This window comes from Psammomys obesus, unplaced genomic scaffold (assembly GCF_907164565.1).
Source record: "Psammomys obesus unplaced genomic scaffold, mPsaObe1.curated_primary_1811, whole genome shotgun sequence".
Taxonomy (NCBI): domain Eukaryota; kingdom Metazoa; phylum Chordata; class Mammalia; order Rodentia; family Muridae; genus Psammomys; species Psammomys obesus.
Genome location: NW_026593286.1, coordinates 671,999 through 694,015, shown reverse-complemented (window position 1 = coordinate 694,015; position 22,017 = coordinate 671,999). Strand labels below are relative to the sequence as shown.

Below are 22,017 nucleotides of genomic sequence, written 5' to 3'. Positions count from 1 at the left end.
CCTCTGTCCTGGTACCCCACAGCTGAGCAGGGGATTCTGATGGAAAACGGTCAAGACCCCATGTCTCACCCACTACTTCGCCCTACCTGGAGGGATAGTCTTCAATCAATGAATCTACTGAGCACTGCTTTGTACCTGACAGTGTGCCCAGTCCTGCGGCAACCCCGGAGTCCCCAGGAAGACATAAACCCAAATCCAGGCATGGGCCTTTACTAGGACCCTCTAAGGCATGTGTCTGGGAGAAGGGTGGTAGTGATGAGGTGGAAACTGTGGCCAGGTAGAGCAAGGGTGTTGCTGGAGACAACAGGATTGCGTAGTAATAGGCTACTCTTGTTGTCCGTGGGCAGAAAGGCAAATCTGTATTCCCTCTAAGCTTCTGTCCTTAGAGCTGGAGCTGCCACCTGCACTTCCATGTGGGAAAGCCAATGAGAGAGGAGAGTTTCTTAGCAGGCCCTGTGCCCAACACAGGAGGCTAGAGGCTCCTGGCTCCCCAGCGTGGTGACCAGGCCTGCTGGCAGCTGTCCTGGAGGTTGTGCGTAGGATGCCTTGTGAGGCCTGGTCCTGACCCCAGCCTGGTCTGCTCAATGAGGAGCGAACTTATCACAGAACATTCTTAAATCCCAGAGCCTGGCCATAGGGCTGATCTGTTTTGTTTTGTTTTGTCTTTGTTTTCTGCTGTTTCCTGACTGTCCTGGAACTCACTCTGGCCCCAAACTCAGAGATCCACCTGCCTTTGCCTCCTGAGTGCCGGGGTTAAGGGCATTCAATACCACGCCCACCACCAAGGGCTGCTCTTCTATAGCTAACTATGGAGCAGAAACTTTCACATCTCCAGCTGGTTTGCCCCTCTGCAAAGCAGTATCACTACACAGACCTAGAGGAGTGGGCCAGGACAAGGCCAGCTAGGCACCAGGCATAGGGTGGAGGGAAGTGCTCACTCTCAGGATTAGTACAAACGCAGATGACCGGCAGGGCCACCTCCTTAAATCTGGTGCCTGACCCTGACACCAAGGCAACAGGGTTGGGAACATCACGGTGGTAAGGCTGCTGAGAATAGGATCTGTGTAAGCTAGGAACCCATGACTGGAACACAGAGAACTCTCTGCTGTACCTTAAAAATAACATGCAATGTCCCTCCCTGTAACTGAAACACAACATGTGCTTGTTAGAGATTTGAAGAGATACAGAAAAACGAAAAGCCAGTGGTAGCTGCTGTTACTTCGGCAGCTTTTTCCCCCTTCTCTTTGAGAGGTATCATCTTGTTTTGGGGGATCCCAGATTTGTCTTATGGTCACATGTCACCCAACAGCAGGATGGGGGGGAAGCAAGGTGGTGGGGACTGAGGTCCCAAGAGTCCAACCCCTGTAATGAACCAGAGGACATAGAAATGGACCAGATTGCACTCCCAAGGCAGGACGGCCACTTACAAAGCAATTCTCAGGCCCAGCAAGAAGGGTTAGGGAACCCAGCAACTGGTTTGGCCCCTCCTGCCATGCCCAGCGGCATCTATCAACTTGCCCCAGGGTCTGGGTGACCAGCCTGCCCCACAGGTTTCCCTGACATTATCCAGCTGTGATGGGTGTCTGATGCTTTCAGAAAAAAACCCTTACATGGAGAGAAAGCTGTGTATAGTCTTCAAGTCTCCCAGGCCCAAGGGTCACCCTCAATGAAGCCAGAGAAGGAACAGACCTGGGACAGGCTTCAGGGGGCACTGAAAATTGGTGCACTAGGCTAGGGCTGGGATGTGGCCACATGAGGTTCATCTAAGCATTGCAGGCAAAGTAGCCTCCACTGACATTCTATCAGAAAAAGCCAGATGCTCTGGCCTGACAGGAACCCCCGAGGGGACACACAGGAAGCCTGTCCAAAATCAGGCCTTAGGGCAACAAGTCAGCCTGGGAACTGCTGGGTTAGCCCAGGCGCCTCCTGTGGGCAGTTCCTAAACTGGTGACTGGAGAATGCAAGTCCTCACCTCATGAATGCCCAAACGCAAAGGAGCTGTAGGGGCAATAATAGGGCCTTGAGGCTGGAGAAGAAGTCAACACAGTACCAGTTCGGCTTTAAGCGCCTGGGACAGATGGGAATGGGAGATGCGCTCTTGCTCCCTCCCACCCGGAGGACCAGTAAGTTAAAAATGCCACTATTTGCATGACCCCGCCCCTCCCCGCCTCTCCCGGGTGGCCACTCCAGCTGGCTATTTAAACCCGGGTCCCGGAGGTGGGACTGCGGTCCCGATCCTGCCTCGCGCCTTCCCAAGCGGAGCTGGAGCCCAAGAGTGGGAGCCCAAGACTGGGACTCTAGCTAGCGAGAGGGGTCGGTGCGGCCAGTCGGCCGTGCGGTGACTACAGCCACCTGCCAGAGCCCGGTGGTCCGCCCTCAGACCCGGCGATGCGCCGCGGAGTCGCCTGGGCGCTGCTGCTGGCCGCGGCCCTGGAGCTCGGGGCACGCGGGGTGCGCGCTGCGGTGGCCCTCGCCGACTTCTACCCGTTCGGCACGAAGCGCGGCGACGCCGTCACCCCGAAGCAGGACGACGGCGGCTCAGGGCTGCAGCCCCTCTCGGTGCCCTTCCCGTTCTTCGGCGCCGAGCACTCCGGACTCTACGTGAGTAACCCCGAGCTCGAGGGGGCTCTGGGGAGGGCGCCTCTGCCCTCCGCCCCAACTCCCGCAGCCGCCACCGCCGGCAACTTGGCACCGCGGCAGCCAGAGGTGGAATGAGGACAGCCCTTCCTCCCTCCCGCGGCCAAGGCCGGACAGCCGCTGGCGGGAGAGGCGTGGGCAGGGCGGGGCGAGCAGCCGCCAGGGCACCTAGGCGACAGCCAGGCCAGCGGAGCGCGGCGCGCCCCTGAGACTCATGGCTGGACCTGTTCGGGACGTTGGCAGAGTTCACCAGGCTACTGGTCCCCAGTGCCGAGTGGGCACCCTAGCTCCTGTTCCTTCACAGAGAGCGGTGTTGCAGTGGGCACGTGGCCTCTGGCCAGTTTCCCCAGTGGGGCATCTGGCTTGTGATGGTCTCAACCCTCTCTAGGCCACTTCAGCCTCACCCTCAGTTAACACCCAAGGCCCAGGGCCAGAAGGAATTCTGGCCGTGACTTGCTTCCTTGCAGAAGACCTGCGCTGGGCAGGCTGGCAGCTAGGGGCAGTGTCGAGGGGTGTGCTCCTCTCCCCAGATCTTAGTCTGGAGGTTGGCCACCCAGACTCAAACCCTCTAAACAGGGCACCCCAAGGTAATTTTCCTCCACCCCAGACATGAGTACAGGTCTCAGTGGATGAATGGTCTGAGGGCCAGTCTTCATGTTCCCAGGGTCTGACGCTGAGCCAATTGCTTGTGCACAGCCAACGGCATGGTGAAGTGTTGCGCCAACCCGCCGCCTCCTGACCCACCCAAACCTGCTTCGAAAAGTCTGAGCCATTTTGGTCTACAGTTGAAACAGCATCTTCTTAACCACAGCCTCCACAACATCCAATGCCAATCACCACCATGCTCTATTTTGTCATTAGCGTCACCACCTCAGCCATCAATGCCACTGGCACAACCACCGTTGCCTTAAGCACTGCTTCTTTCCTCCCTCCCCTCTTGAGCAGAGCCTCCGTAGCGAGCCCCGTGGTCTGCACTGTCATTCGCCCGAACAGGTCCATGGGACCTGTCCACCACCAGCACCACCTCCAAAACCCTGCACCCCACAGCTAGCTACAGCATCATCCACACGGTCCACCACTGCGGTGCTCCACAGCCTAGCAGCTGACTTCCCTGGACCCATTCAGAATGGCCTCCTCACCTTGGTGGCAGTGCCTGGTGCCATTACCATGTACAGCAGGGAGAGGAGAGGCAGCCATCCCTGAAAATCCCTCTGTCCTGGCACTTGGCAAAGGGAAGACTTCTGGAAGTAAGTGGTAGACAGGAAGAGCTGTGCTCTGGGTCTGCCCAGCAGGAAGAGGCCTACACATCTCAGGAGTGTGAAGGCTCATCCTAACAAGCTCTGTCAAAATGTTCTTTAAGCAGTCTGGCTGGGCTTGGATTTTCCACTCCCAGTCCCAGGTGAAAATATTATTAAAATGGTTGACTTTCTTAAGATGAGAAGCCAACCTCTGGCTCCTGGGAAAATATACACCCTACCTGCCTCTCCCCGTGTTTTCTAAGAAAACACGGGCTGATGCGGACATGGTGCCACCTTGCCTTTCCCTTTGCTCGGTGGGAAAGGAACTGGCATTCTCAGGAAACTGTGCCCGTCCATCTGGCCTGAAACAGCACTTGGGGCTGTGGATAGGTGACTGTCGAGGCTAGATGGAGAAAAGGAGGCATTGGCTTCAGAGCAGGGCTGTCTGCCGAGTGTCCCCTGAACACCCAGGCTGAAAAGACCCTGAACACCCCTGCTCTGGCCCTCAGCCAGCTCCACATAGTAAGGTGTGGTGTCAGTGGCTCTCCCTGCGCCCACAGCTTGGGTAAGAGTGGGCTTGTTGAAGTACTAAGTGAAAGAATGAATGTCCCATTTTTCTGTGTCACCCCACATCCCAGTGACAGTCACAAGTACCCTGCATGAGACTGGTCCTCTTGAGTCTTCCTTAGGGAAGCACAGACATGTTCCCAGCATGACAGGGCCAGGAGTCTGTTAGGGTGGCACAGTGCCTGAGGTGTAAGCATGGATCTTCAGCTGGGTACACAACCTGAGTTGGGCGAACAGGTGAGCAGTGTGGAAAGCCAGTCCACCCTTTCCTAGTAGCTTCGCCAGCTATGCTGAGCCTCATGCACTCTGACCTCCCCTGACCATCGTACCTGAGAAACTACTCACTTACTATTCTGGTCTTTAGAAAAACTTAGAGGCCAGAATGTAGAGCCTGGGGTGAGAAAACAGCAAGGATTTAGGGGTCAGCAAGTAGAACCCATAGGCAGGGAGGACAGTTAATAGTCAGCTTGACTTGAACTTTTGCTGACCAGAACACCAGTTCCCACACCGTCAAGGCAAGGCTTGATTGCACACCATCAAATGAGCCTGAGCTGGCCTCCCTAACCTTAGGGAACAGTCCTGGCTCTGCCTTCAGACACTGGGCCCAGAGCACCTTCTTTTGTGTTTTCCCTCAGCATTCAGCTTGTCACTTTTGCCTGTTATTCCCCTCCTGAGCCTCAGGTTAGCTCAGGCAGAGTAGACAGTGATTTTTTCCTCTGTCTGATGTCAGGTTCTACTCATACTCGGACCCGGGTCTCAACAGGTCTGTGGCAGCCAGACATCCGGTATGGTGAGGGCTAGACTTTGAGAAGTAGAACCAGGCTGCAGTGAAAAGTGCAGGTGAGGAGACCAAACTTGGGATTCAGACTAGTAACCTGCAGACTTGAGAATCCAGCTTTGTCTTATCACTGTGCCCTCAGAGCAGGCCCCAAACTGAAGTCCTGTTACCTCCCTAGATTCTCAGAATCTGCAGTCAGTCACCATGGTCCAGTGGGATTCTGTGTCTCCTCCCCTTCCCACACTTGCCTAGATCTCTAAGAGGCCTTTCCTGGACGGGTCCCTCGCTGCCAAGTCCTGCCTCTTTACTTCTCTGAATGTGGCTCTGACGCTTGTCCTATGACTAAGATGTGAACCCCCTAAAGGCCCAGGACCACAGGAGAGGGTGTTGTGTCAGGATGGACAGCACAGACATCTCTAGCCTGGCTCGGGCAGGCATGACTCCTTGTTCTGATTTCCAAAAGCTCTCACAGCACTGTGATGATTGGAGCCTTTATTCTCCCTCTACTAAGAGCATAAGGGTGTGAGGTTGAACTTTCTCTATCTGGCCTGGCAGTGTCTTCTTCTTGACTGAAGCACTTATACTATTTACATTTAATATGGTTACTTGTATGACTGGTTTATCCTCCTGATTTACTATTTACACGTGAAATTGATTGCTTTTCTCCTCCAGTAGCATTTAAAGTAACTTCCAGTACTAGTCAGTAGGGTACAGAGCTTCTAATTGAGCACCAGCTTGATATCTCCATGTTCAATAAGGTAGATAAGTTTTGTATTCAACAATAGGGCCTTCCCTTCAGGTTATGAGAAGTAATCAACAGCCTTGGCTTTACCTGTAATGTTTGGGGGAGCATATGGGACTGCTTTAGCCAATATTATCTCTTCAAATAGAGCTGTACTCTTTCAAATACAGTGCCAGAACCTTATCTATTTCTCCATGCCGCTTCATGATGTTGACATAGTTTCATATGTAATAAGCCCAAATTATACACTGTTCAGATTTTGCTGTAAACAGCCAATTATCATTTATGGAGATTTTAAAATTAGATGGCCTTTTCTGTTTACCCAAGTTTGCCATTTCCAGACTTCATTCCTTGTGTAGAAGTGGCTTCCCATTTCGCACTCTTCCAGCAAGACTTCCTGTGACATTTTTTTTTTTTTGTATATTCACTTACTTCACTTACATTATCTTATCTGAGAAATACACTGATTCACCTACAATTTGAAAACTATTTCTGCAGTGTGGATGTAGAATTCTAGCCTGAACGCTCCATTTTTAAAGAAGGTGTTCCACAGGTTTTTGCGTTTGGACAGTTCCTAGCAGGAAGTCTCCTGCCATTCTCATGGCCCCACTGGGTCTAATAAGTCTTCTTCCCTCTGACTGCTTCCAAGACTTCTCCTTTACCCCTGCTTTCCAGCGGTTTGATTCTCAGGTGTGTTATTGTAGCATTTTAAAAGTATTTCTTCCGCTCAAGGTCATAAAGACTTACAGCCTGTGGTTATATAAGTTTTCATGATATTTGAGAAATTTCTCAGCCCTCTACAAGCAATTCTTCTGTCTCTGTTGCTCTCACTTTGAGAGTCATTGTGCACACATCACACTGTGTGTGACTTGCCCCAGAGCTCACGAAATGCTCTTCTGCCGCTGCTGTTAGTCCCTTTTCCCGGGAGCTCACGAAATGTTCTTCTGCCGCTGCTGTTAGTCCCTTTTCCCGGGACGCTTATTTTCAGTATATTTTTATTACATTTTTATTGATTCTGGGAGAAGGCACGTATCACAGCACCCATATGAAGGCCAAAAGATAATTTGCAGGAGTTGTTTCTCTCCTTCCACTGTGTGGGTTCCGGGAAGAGAATTCAGGTTATCAGGTTTGGGGGTAAACAACCTTACCTGATACCCCATTTCACTGTCCTGGTTTGGAATAGTTCTTTTTCTTTCTTTCTTTTTTAGTTTTTCTGTTTTATTTTTTCTTCCTTTTATTTAAAATAGATTCCTTTTCACAGAATAATATATTATATTGTCGTTACAGATTCTCCTCTCTCTACTTCTCCCAGTTCCTTCCCATCTCCCCTCCCATCCAGATCTACTCCCTTTCTGTCTCTCATTAGAAAACACACTTCTAAGAGATAATAGTAAAATATAACAAAGTAAAATATAATAGGATAAATAAAAAACTATCACATTGAAGTTGGACAAGACAAAGAAAAGAAAAAGAGCCCAAGAGAAGGCACAAGAACCAGAGACCCACTTCCTCACCCACACTCACCCATAAAAACACTAAAGTAGAAGACATACTATATACACAGAGGACAGATGGAGACCGGTGCAGGCCCTGTGCATGCTCTAGTCTCTTGAGCTCATGCGAGCTTTGATCATGCTGATTTAGAACATGCTGTTTCTTTGGCTGTTTCTCCTAAGGCTCTTACACTCTTTCTGCCTATATTTCCATGGGGTTCCCTGAACTCTGAGGAGAGGGATTTGATGAAGACATCCCATTTAGCATGAGTGTTCCAAGGTTTTTGTTTTTTTTTTTTCTCTCTCTCTGTCTGTGCAATGTCTGGCTCTGGGTCTCTGTGTTTGTTCCCATCTGCTACAGGAGGAGGCTTCTCTGGTGCTGGCTGAGCACCAGAGTCATTTTATCACTATAATTTTAGGAGTCATTTTATCACTATAATTCTTTAGAACAATAGGATCTGGCTTTTACCCCAGGTCCCTGAGCTATCTAGTCTCTGGCTCTGAGTCACCCAAGCAGCAGGAGTAGGCCTTAAATCAAATTAAATATTTGTTGGTTACTCCTACAAAGTTTGTGCTACCATTGCCCTAGCGTGTCTTGCAGGCAGCCACTGTATAGCAAAGGGTTTGTGGCTGGCATGCTGTTCATGTTTCTCTTTTGGTAGCATGCAAAGTACTTTCCTGTACCAAAGACACTGGAATGTAGGAATGAAAGCTCTATGTAGTCATCAGCTCGACTTCAATGAGTTGTGTAGGCATTGTCTTCAGCAATGGGAACTTGATGTCAGTTTGTGAAAGCAACCTACAGTCTTGGCAACAGCCTGGGTTGTTTGGGGATTCCCCTGGGACCCTTTGGCCAACAACTCAATTAGATGTAACCCAATCCCAGTGTTGGAGGCTTCATTTTGTAACAGAGATGGCCTGTTGGGACTCTGTTCCCCATTATTTGGAAATTTCATTTAGATCACCTTCTTATATGTATATATTTTAGGAAGCATCTATCGTATTAGGTTTCCATACTGCCCCTCAAATGTCTGTTGCTTGTAGCTCTCTCACACCTATATTCTTTTTTCCATCCCCTGTCTTCCTTCTCCCCTTTCCCACCTGATCTTCCTGTTCCAGCACCCCCACCCAAAGCCATCCACAATTATCTACTCTATTTCCCTTTTCTAAGGAGATCTATCTGTTCCCTCTAGTCTCTTACTCTCTGTATAGACTTTAGCTTGGTAATCATTGCCTTAAAAGCTAATATCCACATATAAGCAAATGCAGACCATATTTGTCTTTCTGGGTGTATAATACCTCATTCAGTATATTTTTTTTCTAGTTTTATCCATTTGCCTACAAATTTCATGTTGTTGTTGTGTTTTTTTTTTAATGTCTGAGTAGTACTCCATTGTGTAAATGTGCCACAATTTCTTCATCTATTCATTTACCAAGGAACATCTAGGTTGTTCCTAATTTCTGACTATTATGAACAGAGCATCAGTGAACATGGTTGAGCAAGCAGTAGGATAAAGCATCCTTTGGGTGCCCAAGAGTGGTACAGCAAGCTCTTGAGGTAGATTTATTTGTTTGGGGTGTTTCTAATTACCGTGTTTTCAAATTCCCTGGCGGTCTGATCTGCTGTGGCCCAGCCTCCTATAATCCCATTCAGCATTGTAGTTTTGTTTTTGTTTTTAGTTCTTCGGGTTTAAGCATGCTAGGGAAGTGTTCTATCACTTGGCTACATCCTAGCCCTTGGTGTTTTTCTCTCTCTCTTTTTTTTAAAGATTTATTTATTTATTTATATGAGTGGTCTGTCTTCCTGTATGTCTGTATACTAGAAGAGGACATCAGATCCCATTATAAATGATTGTGAGCCACCATGTGGTTTCTGGGAATTGAACTCAGGACCTTTGGAAGAACAACTAGTGCTATTCACCACTGAGCCATCTCTCCAGACCAGCTCTTGATTTTTCAAGACAGGATCTCACTATACATCTCAGGCTACCTTTGAACTTGTAATCCTCCTGTGTCAGCTGCCCCAGTGCTAACATCACCAGCATGTGTCAATATGCCTGACTCAATGTATTTTTATTTTCGCTTTTTTGCTTATTTGTATGTACACATTCACATGTGTGAGGGAGCATGCACACATACACACACACAGCATGTTGTGTGTAGACCAGAGTGAACCTTGGGTGTCTGTCTCAGTCCTTCTTTCCTTTGGTTTTTGAGACAAGGGCTCTCACTAGCCTGGAGCCCACAAGTTCAGCTACATCGGCTGGCTAGGGAGCCCTAGCACTGGGACCAGGAGTGTAAGCCACTGCACTCTGCCCTGTTATGGGTTCTAGGGTCACATCGTCATGCTGGGGCAGCAAGCACTTTGCTAGCTGAGACATCTAGCCCTCAGCTGTTTTAATCTTTTTAACTAATACAAGTTTTACTTTAATTGTTCCTGCATCTTTTATTACTCTTTTCCTTCCACTGATGTTTTATATTTATAATAGTTGCTTTAGTATTAATTTTAGAAAATAATTTTAATGAAGTCCTTTGACTATATGCTTGCAAAAGAAACTAAAAAGAATGGTAGACAAATACTGAATTACGAATGTAGTTTTGTTTTTCACAGTTGTGTACATTTGAACTCTGAAACTAATGAATGAATGAATGAGTAAACACACAGAATGATGAATGATGTGAGTGTCCTGGTTTCTTTCTGTTGCTGATGGAACACTGACAAAAGAACAACTTAGAAGAAAGGATTTATTTGGCTTACGCTTCCAAGACACAATCCATCATTAAGGCACATGAGGGCAAGAACCGTGGAGAAATGCTGTTTGCTGGCCCCCACACTCTCCAGCTTACGTGACTGCAGGCTTATGCTAACCAGCTTTCTTATACAACCCCGGACCGCCTGCCTTGGTATGGTGCTGCCCACAGTGAGCTGGGCCCTCCTGCATCAATTAGAAATCAAGACCGTTATCCACACAGATGGCCACAGACCTTTTGACCTAGGTAATTCCTCAGTAAAAGCTCTCCTCCTTGACTCTGTGCTGTGTCAAGTTGACAATTAGAGCTAACCAGGACCATGAGTATCATTGTTAGAGATGACAACTGCAGATTTAGAGAGGAGGAGACACAAAATAAATATGGCTTTGTGTTGGGTTTGAATTGGATGGATCGTTTTTAACTTACAGAACCTACATCTCTGTGTGTGTTGTGATAATGGATTCAGATGCGGGTATGTATGACATCATATGTACTGCATTCACAGTCATGTCTGAAATAGTCCCCTTGCGGTGATAATAGAGCTGAAAATTCCCATCACTTTACTGGGAGTACTGTGATGACTCAGTGCAACACATTACTGGTGTGCTTATGGTGGTGAAAACGGTCTACACTGCTGTTCAAGCAAGTTAGGCTGCCTGGGCAGCAAGCCCCAGGCGTCTGGCCTCTACCTCCCCAGTGCCACCACACCCGGCTTTTTAAATGTGGCATCTGAGGATAGAACTCGTGTCCCTATGCTTTTGAGGCAAGTCTGAGCCATCTTCCCTGCCTGATCTGTGTGTGTGTGTGTGTGTGTGTGTGTGTGTGTGTGTGTGTGTGTTTGCACTTCTTTACAAAGCAGGGCAAGCTATTTGCTCACCCAGCCTTCCATTGTTAAGTACACAGTGTATACAGCTACTACCCTCCCCCCTTGCCCCCTTGCACGTGTGACTCAGAATATGCTCAGGTCTCCTAAGGGCTCTGCCAGCCTGTCTGGGAGTATAAAGAGAAAGAAGGGGGCAGCTTCTAGGCAGAGCCCTGACCCTAAACTTCCACACCATGATCAGCCCAGCCTATATGTCCTCTGAGCTTGAAGGGAGCTTTTCAAGGGTCAGACATAGCCCCCCAGGCCCCTGAGACTGACCTTGGGCAAACACTATCTACTACCTGAACTGGACAGCAGGATAGGAAGTGGAGCAGGCAAAGGAGCCTTAGAGGCACACCGGGGATAAGAACTGGAATGAGATCTCAGAGGAAGGACCACTGTACCCAGGAGTCCAGCTGGTAGGATGAGGGTCCCAGTTCTGTGTGCGGAGGAGAGGCCACAAGCCTGACCTGGAAAGTCTACTTCTGACATGGCAGCTGCAGCACTGTTGAGAGGCCATAAAGAGGCTCCTCTACCTGCAGGCCAAAGGCCCAAGGTCTTAAGAGAGTCCAGGAGGCAGCGCCCTAGCCAGTAATGGACACAAAATGGGGTTTGGACATAAGGCAAGGTACAGTCACTACCCACAAGCTGGGTATGTCCAGGCAGTTGGGTTCTGGCCCTGCTGAACATGACACTGAAGAAGCATCTGGCCAGGTGTGCTGGAGGTAAAGCAATTGCTCCATTTACACAGGACAGTTCAGAGACATCTGGAGACAGAACCTAAGACAGCAGCATTGTCACAGGCTTAGACCAAAGACAGGTTCTACACAATACTGGAAAGGGGCCTAGAGAAGACTCTGCAGACAGAGGGCGAGAGTGAGGGTGCAGCCCTTCCAACCTGAGCACAGAGCACAGCCCAAGTGGCTCCTCCTCCTGGAATTTATCCTAATTGTTCCTAGTGACTCTCTCGTCCCTCCCACAACCACTTCTACAGTTCCATGATGCCAGCCCCTATACCAAGGTGCTTTGCAGGGAGAGCCCTTCCCTCCAAGGCTAAGAATAAAGGATGCTCACACAACAGCCCTGCCACCCACTGCCCAGGACATCAGCCCCCACGGTGCCTGTAGCAGGAATCTTAACTGCCCAGAAAGCTGCCAGGAAATGAGAGACATGCCTACAGTCGTCAAAACAAGTGTAAAAAGCCTGGGGTCAGGAGAGCTTTGTTATTTGGGTTAGGATAGAGAAGTCCAAGAGAGGAAAGAAGTCCAAGCTGGGAATCCAGGTGATACCCTCTTTGATCTGATGTTTGCATAACTGGAGTGATGTCTCCTGCAGGCCAGAGCCTCTACCCAGAGGAGCCTCTGGCCTCAGACTCCAGGATGATTGGCTCAGGCTCAGGTCACATTGCACTAGATCTTCAGGCCATTTCCATGTTCCTGACTTCAAACAAGTCGGAAATGCCAACAGCCCTGCCTCTCTGCTTCCTCCAGCCAGGGCTGCCTTCCTGCAGGGGCAGGAAGGGGGAAATGGTGTGGTGGGGGTGGAGTGACAGGAGAGTGTGAGCAGACAGGCATGTAGGCAGCTCACTCCATCCAGGATGTTCCAGCCTCCTCCACCTCCTGCTGTGTTCATAGTCACTGCTGCTTCCTGAGACCTCCCAACCTCCCAAGGCCTCCCAAGCAGGCGGGGGACCAGGAACCTTCCCAGGAATCTCTGCCTGCTCCTCCACAGCCTGGCCCTGGCAAGGCTAGCTACAGTCAAGGAGGGGAGGGCATCCTTGCAAAGCAGGGACCATCTATACTTTCCTGTCCACTGCAGACTTTACCAGCAGTCATCCCGAAAAGACCTCATGGTACCCCTATCACCCACCCTAGACTGTGACATCCAGGTGGCAGCCTTGTTTATCTCAACAACAGGTGCTCAGCCTGAAGAGAAGACAGTGTTCCTGAACTGGCCCAAGAACTGCAGGTCCCAAAGGAGACCTGGGAGTGGCCACAGGAAGGCCCTCATACCTAACTTTCATGGAAGGGCTGGGGGAAAGCTGTAGCTACCGAGCCGAGGCCAGGCATGTGGCATCTTCAGCCTGCAGCCCCTTAAAGAACTGCTGTGCCTTTCCTCTTTGCCCAGGGTTGCAGGCTTCCAGGGAATCCAGCATCTCTGCAGGTTTCTAGCTGAGCATCAGCATGGCCCCTCTTGGGACAACATCTGGGCTCATGACTGGATTTCTGAGAAGCCAGTGGCTGAGCAGCTGACTGGAGGCCACCTCTGAAGCCAGGACAAGGATTAAACAGTTATTCATCTAGGAATGCCCGGCATCCACGGTTCCCAGGAGCATCAGTCAGGGACTCGGGTTTCATTCCTTCTCCTTGTTTTCCATGCTGTACTGCATGTTTCGCAAAGTAGAATTGCAAATACAGAAGAACAATGATAAACTTGACGTCTGGGGAGATGCAGCATCTGGCAGGGCCTAAAGGAGAGGGCAACTGATTACTCCCTAAACCTCTAGCCTGGGCCTTGCTGCTGCCCACCTCCGAAGAGACTCATGGGTCCCATCTAGAGAAAGGAAGTCTGTGAAGTTCTGCCCAGGAAAGGGAGCGTGCCAGCCTAGCATCTGGGCCCCAGTACCTGCTTTGCTGCGGTCCTGGCACTGCCCTGCCCTGGCAATGGGAACAGGGCTGGCTTGTTCTGCCTCCTTCCTGGACCCCCCAGTTCCGGCCCACAACTACCCAATCCTGAGAAGAAGAGCAGTAGTCTGGGGTGGAGCAGGCCAGAGGCCTCTTCTGTACACACGGCACACCTCAAACTCTAAGGCAGGAAGGAAAACTCAGGGCCTTGAGTGGCCAAGTGAGTGGGTGGCTGTGGAGGGGGGCAATGCCAGGACCCCATCCTGTAGGTGGCCCATCTCCATCTATAGTCCAAGTGCAGTCCCAAAGACACTGTCCCCCTCTCAGCCAGAGTCACCTTTGTCACCTGAGACTTCTAAGCCTCACACCTTCTCTCTAAAATACGCAAAGGGATTCTTGACATGTGTACCGAGAACAAGCAAATGTAATGCAGATCCTGGTGCTCTTTCCACCCAGAAGGGGCCCAGGGATGCCCACTCTACCTTGCATACCCCTCCCCTCTCTGGGAAGCCCTCCCTGCCCAGGCCCTGCATGTCCCTTTAGTGCTAGCAGCATATCCCTGAGGCCTCTCCACAGTCTCCATCCACAAAGGGGCAGCACTTTGGTTCATCCCTGCTCATGATGGCCCTGTCTGCTCCGTGTCATTGCTGTGTGATTGTCAGAACAGATTAGGAGATGTTTATGTGTTTTACAGTGGTAGACACTGGTTGGTCTTGGTTTTGTCCTAAATCTTCCAGCTTTATTGAAGTAAAATTGACAAAATTACATGATATAAACACACACACACACACACACACACAAATTCAAGTTTTATGCAGTGCACACTGGGAATGGCCACCATAGTAAAATAATGTGCATTCCTTCACAGGTGCTTGCTGCAGGTGGGAGATGATCTATATCAAGCAAATGATACTGTATTTCTAATGCAACCAACACCATTGGACTAGAGCACTTACATAACTAATGCCTAAGGACTAAAACACCATGCCAGCTGCCTCTTGCCACAGCTCACCTCAGTCTCCAAGTCTTATAGCCATAAGGCCACTCTCTGTCCTGTGAGTTTAATGTTTTCAGATTCCCTATGTGAGATCTTATGGTATTTTTCTTTTTGCACCTGGCTTGTTTCACTTATCATGGTGTCATCCAGGCTCAGCCATGTTGTTTCAAATTATTTCTCTCTTTTATAGCTGAGAAGTATTCCACTGGGAGGGGACACAGTGCATACATACATACATATGTGTTCGTGGGTATGCATTCATGGGTGTGTGTGAGCACATACGGTGGGTATATACTGTGTGGATGTGTGTGGATATAATCGGGTAGTAAAGGCATGTGCTGATTAGCCTGATGACTTTGAGTTCAATCCCAGATCACAGAAGAAGAGAACTGACTCCCACAAGTTGTCCACTGACCTCTACACATAGGCCATACATATATAGCCTCCCCCATCATACCCATAAATAACTAAATAAATGTTAAAAAGAAATAAGGTAGAGGACAAGAGAGGGAGAAACCCAGTGTTCTGCTCTGGCCTCTGCAGGTATATACGCACGCATACATACATATGTACATGCACAAAGGAAAAACCAAAACCATTTTGAAAACATAAACTAAAAGGACATCCTCTAACAGACACTAAAACTCACCATGGCAGGCAAAGCTCAGGAGACCTCAACCCAGCACAAAAAAGCTGTAGTCAACTAAGGAATGCTGAAAGCAAGAGAAATGGTCTTCCCCAGGGAAGAGCATACCAGTTAGTTATTCAATACCAAAAGTCAGCCTGAAATCACATAGACATAACATTACACAGACTGAGCAGGCTGGATTTGAGTACCTAGGAATATTTATGTATGTACATATACATACATGTATGTAATAACAATGAGAAAGCGAGGCCATTAATTTGAAAGGGAGCAAGGAGAGGTATATGGGAGGGCTTGGAAAGAGGAAAAGGAGGGGAGAAATGATAATAATTATGTTATGATCTCAAAAAAATTAAAGAAATAACTGAAAAACAAACTTCTCATGAGGCCTCCATGCCCAGAAGTACCAGCGCAGAGTCCAAAAGCTGAAAGAGCCTAAAACGGGAGCTCGCCGTTTCTGCTAGGCTGCTGCCCGTGAACTCTGGAGCTCTGCCTGTCTCTGGGATTACAGATGCTCAGGGCCATACCCAACTATTATGTATGTGTACTAGGAATTTCCTCCATCAATTTTTCAAACCTGTAATTTAAGGTGATGAAAGTTGGCTTAACATTAAATTAATTGGTTTCTAATAAGTCATGCCTCATATTCCTAACAAAACCACAAGTTGATGACAATGAGTAATTTATCCCATTTACATATCGCCAAATTCAAGACAATTACATACATGATGCTGGCAAGCAACTGTCCATCCTGGTCATCATGTGAGAGTTCTTCTGTCTACACTTCTTTACTGAGTATTTGGGGAGAACATGGCCCAAGTTGATGCCATACACATCGTGGGTTTGCTCTCTTAGCTTAGGAGCCTGGCTTTTACAGTAAGGCTGTTCTTCATCCTCTAGAGGACAATATTTCATCTCTCAAGGCTGAGCTCTGCAAACACAATCCAAGGAAATGGCCTTGCCGATAGCCAACAGGGACTGGCTCCAGGCCATAGTGAATGCCCCCCCCTATCATACTACCTCATCGACCCACATATTCTTGGCCAAACATTTGACCAGAGGATGTTCTGACATGTCCCACCATGGACATGAAGTGACCTATGTCCATTTGCCGCTCTCTCATCTGCTGAGGCCCCATTAGGAATGCTGAGGTGAGAAGCCATTACATCTGCCTGATCACTGTGAAGTGATGTTTACCTCTAGCAATCCTTAAGGCATGTTTTATCTGATGATAACACAGCAGGCCAGCTTTTCTTTGGTTGGCATTTAGATGGTTTATCTTCGAACTGGAACCTTTAGTTCATTTTAACCCACTGTGTAGCTGACACAGACATCTGCATCGTGCTGTTTGTTTCATCTGACTGACAGTTGGTGCCAGCCATCTCCACTCCTTGCTATTTTTTCTATCTGTTCCATCCTTACTATTTTTCACCATGTTTTGAGTATTTTAACTACTCCAGCTCACCTCTCTCAGTCAAGGATGTGCTGTTCTGTGGTCTCAAAGATTCTGCAGATGATACAATGCAACCTTCAACACATCAGAGGTCATGAACAGGACCCCTGGTACCTATACTCCCTCTGTGACCTGAGGAGACCTCCGTTTGATGCCTTTCCAAATCTGTATGCTTTTATTGTCTTGAGTTTTGTGTAGTCTTGTGTAGATTTTCCACACTGTTCCATTAGCTGTAAGGTGCCTTTGGGTCTTTGTCCACTTAGATTTATACTCTAACCTCTCCTTTCTTCTTGTATCTCTGACTTTATGTTTCCTGTCAACTTGAAGTTGGCCCAATGTCTTTAAGTATGAGTCTGTATTTCTATGTACCCATTTATTACTGCTTGTGTAAATTAGCTTCACTTGGCTTCAGTGTTTCATCTGAGTTGAGTGTGTCTTTTGGCACACTGAAGACATAAAACAGCTCCAGGAATCCTGTGGAAGAGGGGAAGTAAGGATTGTAGAAGCCAGAAGGGTCAAGGACACCCACAAGAAAAGTCACAGACTAAACTAACCTGGGCTCATAAGGCCTACAGACAACCAGGAGTCTGCATGGGACTGTCCTAGGCCCTCCACACATATGTTACAGTAGATTTTAAAGATTTATTATTTATACAATATTCTGTCTGCATGTGTGCCTGCAGGCCAGAAGAGGGCATCTCATTATAAATAGTTATGAGCCACCATGTGGTTGCTGGGAATTGAACTCAGGACCTTTGGAAGAACAGCCAGTACTCTTAACCTCTGAGCCATCTCTCCAGCCCCATGTAGCTTTGTCTTCTTGTGGGAGCAGGGGCTGTCTCTGACTCTTTTACCAGCTTGTGTGGCCCTTTCCCTCATAATGACAAGAGGGGTGGTGCCTAGTCTTACTGCAACTTGATATGCCATATTTGGTTGGTATCCATGGGAGGTCTGCCTTTTCTGAAAAGAAGGAGTAGATGGGGCAGGGCAGATGGGAGGTAGGGGAAGGGACTGGGAGGAGAGGAGGAAGAGGGAACTGCAGTCAGGATGTAAAATAAGCAAACAAACAAATAAAATTATATTAAGCTTTAAAAAAAAGTCAGCTGTGGGGGCCTGAGCTGCTCCTAACTGTTGTCTGTAACTTTCAGTTTTGTCTAGCACAGGTTCAGTATGGCTGTATTCTGTTTTCCAGCTAGTTAGTCCCTGAGCTTACTGCAGGCTCAGCTCTATGTCCTTCATCTATCTTAGAAGTCTGTCGCACTGCCTGTCTCTTTTCTGCCTCTCCAGTTCTTTGCTCACTTTCTTGTGTCTCTCACCTTTATTCTAATCCCTCCATCTAGTCATCCCTGTTCTCAATTCCAGACAGTTTCTTAACCGACCTGCCTTTTGGTTCCAGCTCACCACTTTTCTGTAATTGCATCAAATCCATTTTTAAATCTATCTTGTTAGTTTGTTATATGTACTTGATTCCTCTTTTTTTTTTTTTTTGCCTTTGAGAAAACTTTTATAACTACCATCAAGATTTTTATACCTTTTCCTCCCAATTTTTTGTTGTAATAAATTTCAAGTCTTCAATTTTAGATATAAATTTTAGATAGTTCAGTAATACTAAAGTGCATTTAATTGCTGTGTTAATCATCGCCATTTGCCATGTCTTGCATGGCATGGGTCCTTTACAATCCTGACCAGGGACAGACAAGGGACTGAAGGAAGGACAGACCCACAGACACACAGACAGAGATCTGGGGTCATGTGGCTTGGGTTATCTGATGGAGACTCTGCGGCACGTGGAAGCTCAGCATGTCTATTGTATACAGTTGAACAGGAAGCTGAGGTTATTGTTCACCACCAAACGAGGAGGCAGGCTTAGCTAACCTTGGTAGGAACAGTCTCTGTAGGGGGGCAATCTTCAGGCTATAAATAGCTAGAGGGAGAATGCTATGTGGACATTTTCTGCAAAAACACTCAACATTGTACTCAGACCCCAGGAAGGCTTTGCCTTGACATGCCCATGCCATCTCTACACACTCACTGGGGGCCTTAGTTCCTCCCTGTAGCCATCATCCATCCAAATGCCTCTTTTTATCTTCCCAAACTGAAACCCTACTGATGAAGTAACAACTCACTATTGCCCCCTTCCCTTATCCCTGAAAACTACCAATCTTCCTTCCACCTCTGTGGGTTTAATGATCCAGCAGCTTCATATAAATGGAGTCATTGAGTTTTTTTGTCTTTTTGTGACTGTTTTATTTCATTCTTCAGGATGCCATTAAGCGTCACCCACACTATCCCATGCCAAAATATTTTCCCTTTAATAATACCCCATTCTTTGTATGATGTGCTACATCATCTTGTTTACACATTCATTCATCAGTAGACTTGGGTTGTTCCCAATGTTTAGACAGTGCTAGTAATGCTGTATTACAAATTATGCATACAGTGCTAGTACAGACCTCCTCAGAATGAAGCCCAGAGCATGACCATCAACTCACGCACCATCACCTAACACCCGATGAACTTCGGTTCTCAAGATGTGGGTCGTAACCCCCTTGCGAGTCACATATCAGATATCCTGCAAATCATATATTTACATTATGATTCATAACAGTAGCAAAATAACAGTTACGAAGTATCAACAAAATAATTTTATGACTGGGGATCACCACAATATGAGAAAAGATATTAAAAAGACACAGCATTAGGAAGATTCCGAACCACTGCCCTATGAGATCAGAGCTAGAGACAGTTTACCTGTCTGCTGTTTAAAAACAAAACAAAACACCCTTCACTGTGCATAAGCAACAGGAACTAATTAATAGTCCTGGAGGCTGAGAAGTCCAAGGCACCACTAGACTCCGTAACCGGTGAGGCCTGCCTTTCGGTTCATAAACAGGAGTCTTCTTGCTGTCTCCCCACGCTGTGGAAGGCAGCCCTCGGGTCTCTTCCATCAGAGCATTGATTCCATTCATGAGAGCTCTACCCCCAACACTGCACTGTCTCCCAAAGACCCACCTTTGACTTAAAGACGTTAACACATGGCAGGCAGTATTAGCCAAGTCTCATAGGTAAGAAAACCAGAACACAGAGAGGTAGGGCTAAATTGTCTCAGATTGCACACCTATTGACTTGCGGAGTCGGGGCCAGAGCGTCCTGACTGCCTGGAGGCCCAAGCACACACTCCTCGACTTGGCCATCACAACCTTTCCAAGCCATGCTGGGCCCTGAGCTTCCTGTTTACTATTCCCAGACTTGGCTCAGTGCAGGAATGCTGACCCACCCTCTCAAGGCTCCACGCTAGCCTGTGCCCTCAGTAGCACCAAGCCAGTGGTACAGTGCACAGGTCAGAACCTGGCCTTGAGTGCCCGACCTGCGTGAGGGGATAGAACAGGACCACATGGTCCCATTTCAGGGGCCGGGGGCTGTCAGCCAGCCTGGGCTGCCTGCCTAAGCGGGATAACTCTTAGAAGATGCTGGGGGCGGGGCATCTCAGATGCCCCTAGGATGACCATCTTCTGCCGTGCCTAGTCCATCACCTTCCTGGCTTTCTGCCTCACAGGTGAACAATAACGGGATCATCTCCTTCCTGAAGGAGGTTTCTCAGTTCACCCCCGTGGCCTTCCCCATCGCCAAAGACCGTTGTGTGGTAGCAGCCTTCTGGGCAGATGTGGACAACCGCCGTGCAGGTGATGTCTACTACCGGGAGGCCACTGACCCAGCCATGCTGCATAGAGCCACAGAGGACATCAGACGGTACTTTCCTGAGCTCCCGGACTTCTCTGCCACCTGGGTTTTTGTTGCCACCTGGTACCGTGTGACCTTCTTTGGAGGCAGCTCCTCTTCCCCTGTGAGTCCAGGTGGCTGTGTGGCCTGGGAGGGAGGCTGTGTGGTTGAGACCCTGCCAAGGCAGGCCAGGTATAGATGGTCTGTACTCAAGAAGAACTCTGGGCTTGAGATGATGTCGCCTTTCTGAAATCACAGGGACAGTATGGAGGAGGACAGAGCCTCACACTTCCTAGGCCTCAATAAATCGGGGAAGCCCAGCACAGCCTTTCTCATGTGGGAGAGCTGCACAGGAACCATGGTGCTAAGAGGATTCCTGTTGGAATGGCCTTGTTCTCTAACAGTCCCAGGGTGGGGCGGGGTGGGGAGGGTCTGCTCTAGGTGGGATGTTTGGTCGGTTTTTATAGGTTTGTTGTGCGTGTGCATTTTCCATGTATGTATGCATGTGTGCATGCCTGTGTGTAGTATATGTGTTTATGTGTGTGATGTATGTGAGTGTGGTGTATTCCTGTGGGGGGTGTATATGTGCATGGTGGACACACACGTGTATCTGCACGCTTGCATGCCTATATAAAGGCCAGAGGAAGATGTTGGGTGTCCTATTCTGTGTCACTTTCTTCCTTAGAGCATCTAGACAGGGTCTTTGAGCTTTGAGTTGGCTAGCAGCCAGCAAAACCAGAGCGATCCTCCTGCCTCCACCTCCCCAGCACCGGAGCAGCAGGCTCCGTGCAGCCATGGCCCAGTTTGTACTAATGCTGGATGTTCAAATCAGGTCCTCACACTTGTGTGGCAAGTGCTCATGCGGCTGGACCACCAGCCCAGCCCTGGTTGTTGTTTTCTGGAGTAAGGAATCCTGTGACCCAGGTCGGCGTCAGACTCGCTATGCAGCTGTGGGTGACCTTCAGTTCCTGACACTCTTGCCTTAGCCTCCAGAGGGCTGGCTCTATAGGTATGCACTGCCATACCTGGCTGTTCTGGCTCATGCCCTGATGGTGGATCAACCAGATGGAGTGGCTGAGCCCTTTGTGTCTTTGGTGAGTGTGATTGGCTGAAGCTGCCCACCCGCCTGGACAGGTGTTTTCTAGCACTTACCATAGATGGGCCTATTCTACGCCACACAGAAAGAGGCCCAGGAATGCAAGTGGCCCTTGAGAGCTATTTATTCATACAATAGGGGCTTTTTGAAGGGCACCTTCTCAGTGGCAGGCGTTCTCCCAAGTGCTGGATGACAACCCTGGACAGGACCAACAAGACAAGCCCACACTGTGGGGCTCATCCAAGCCCTGAGAAAGACAGCAGGCCTAGATAGGGGCGTGATCAGCAGTGCAGCCCAGCCGGTCAGCACCCGCTGGAGCAGCTCGTTAGCATCATGTGGACAGAGGTGCTTTGTGCATCTCACCAACCACAGCCCCACCCCTGGCCTTTGCTGACCATCTCCCTTCCAGGAGC

At 48.7% G+C, this 22,017-nt stretch overlaps 1 protein-coding gene across 3 annotated transcripts in view; it reads left to right on the top strand.

Annotated features, from left to right (window-relative positions):
* The first annotated feature begins 2,266 nt into the window (after positions 1 to 2,266).
* The window catches only part of Sned1 (sushi, nidogen and EGF like domains 1), a 63,283-nt gene continuing 43,532 nt past the window's right edge, over positions 2,267 to 22,017 (top strand). For all 3 annotated transcript variants that reach the window (XM_055616398.1, XM_055616396.1, XM_055616397.1), the window contains exons 1-2: positions 2,267 to 2,601; positions 20,345 to 20,632. In XM_055616398.1, the coding sequence (XP_055472373.1) occupies positions 2,389 to 2,601; positions 20,345 to 20,632 (501 nt within the window). In that variant the 5' untranslated portion in view covers positions 2,267 to 2,388. The remainder of the gene's footprint in view (positions 2,602 to 20,344; positions 20,633 to 22,017) is intronic.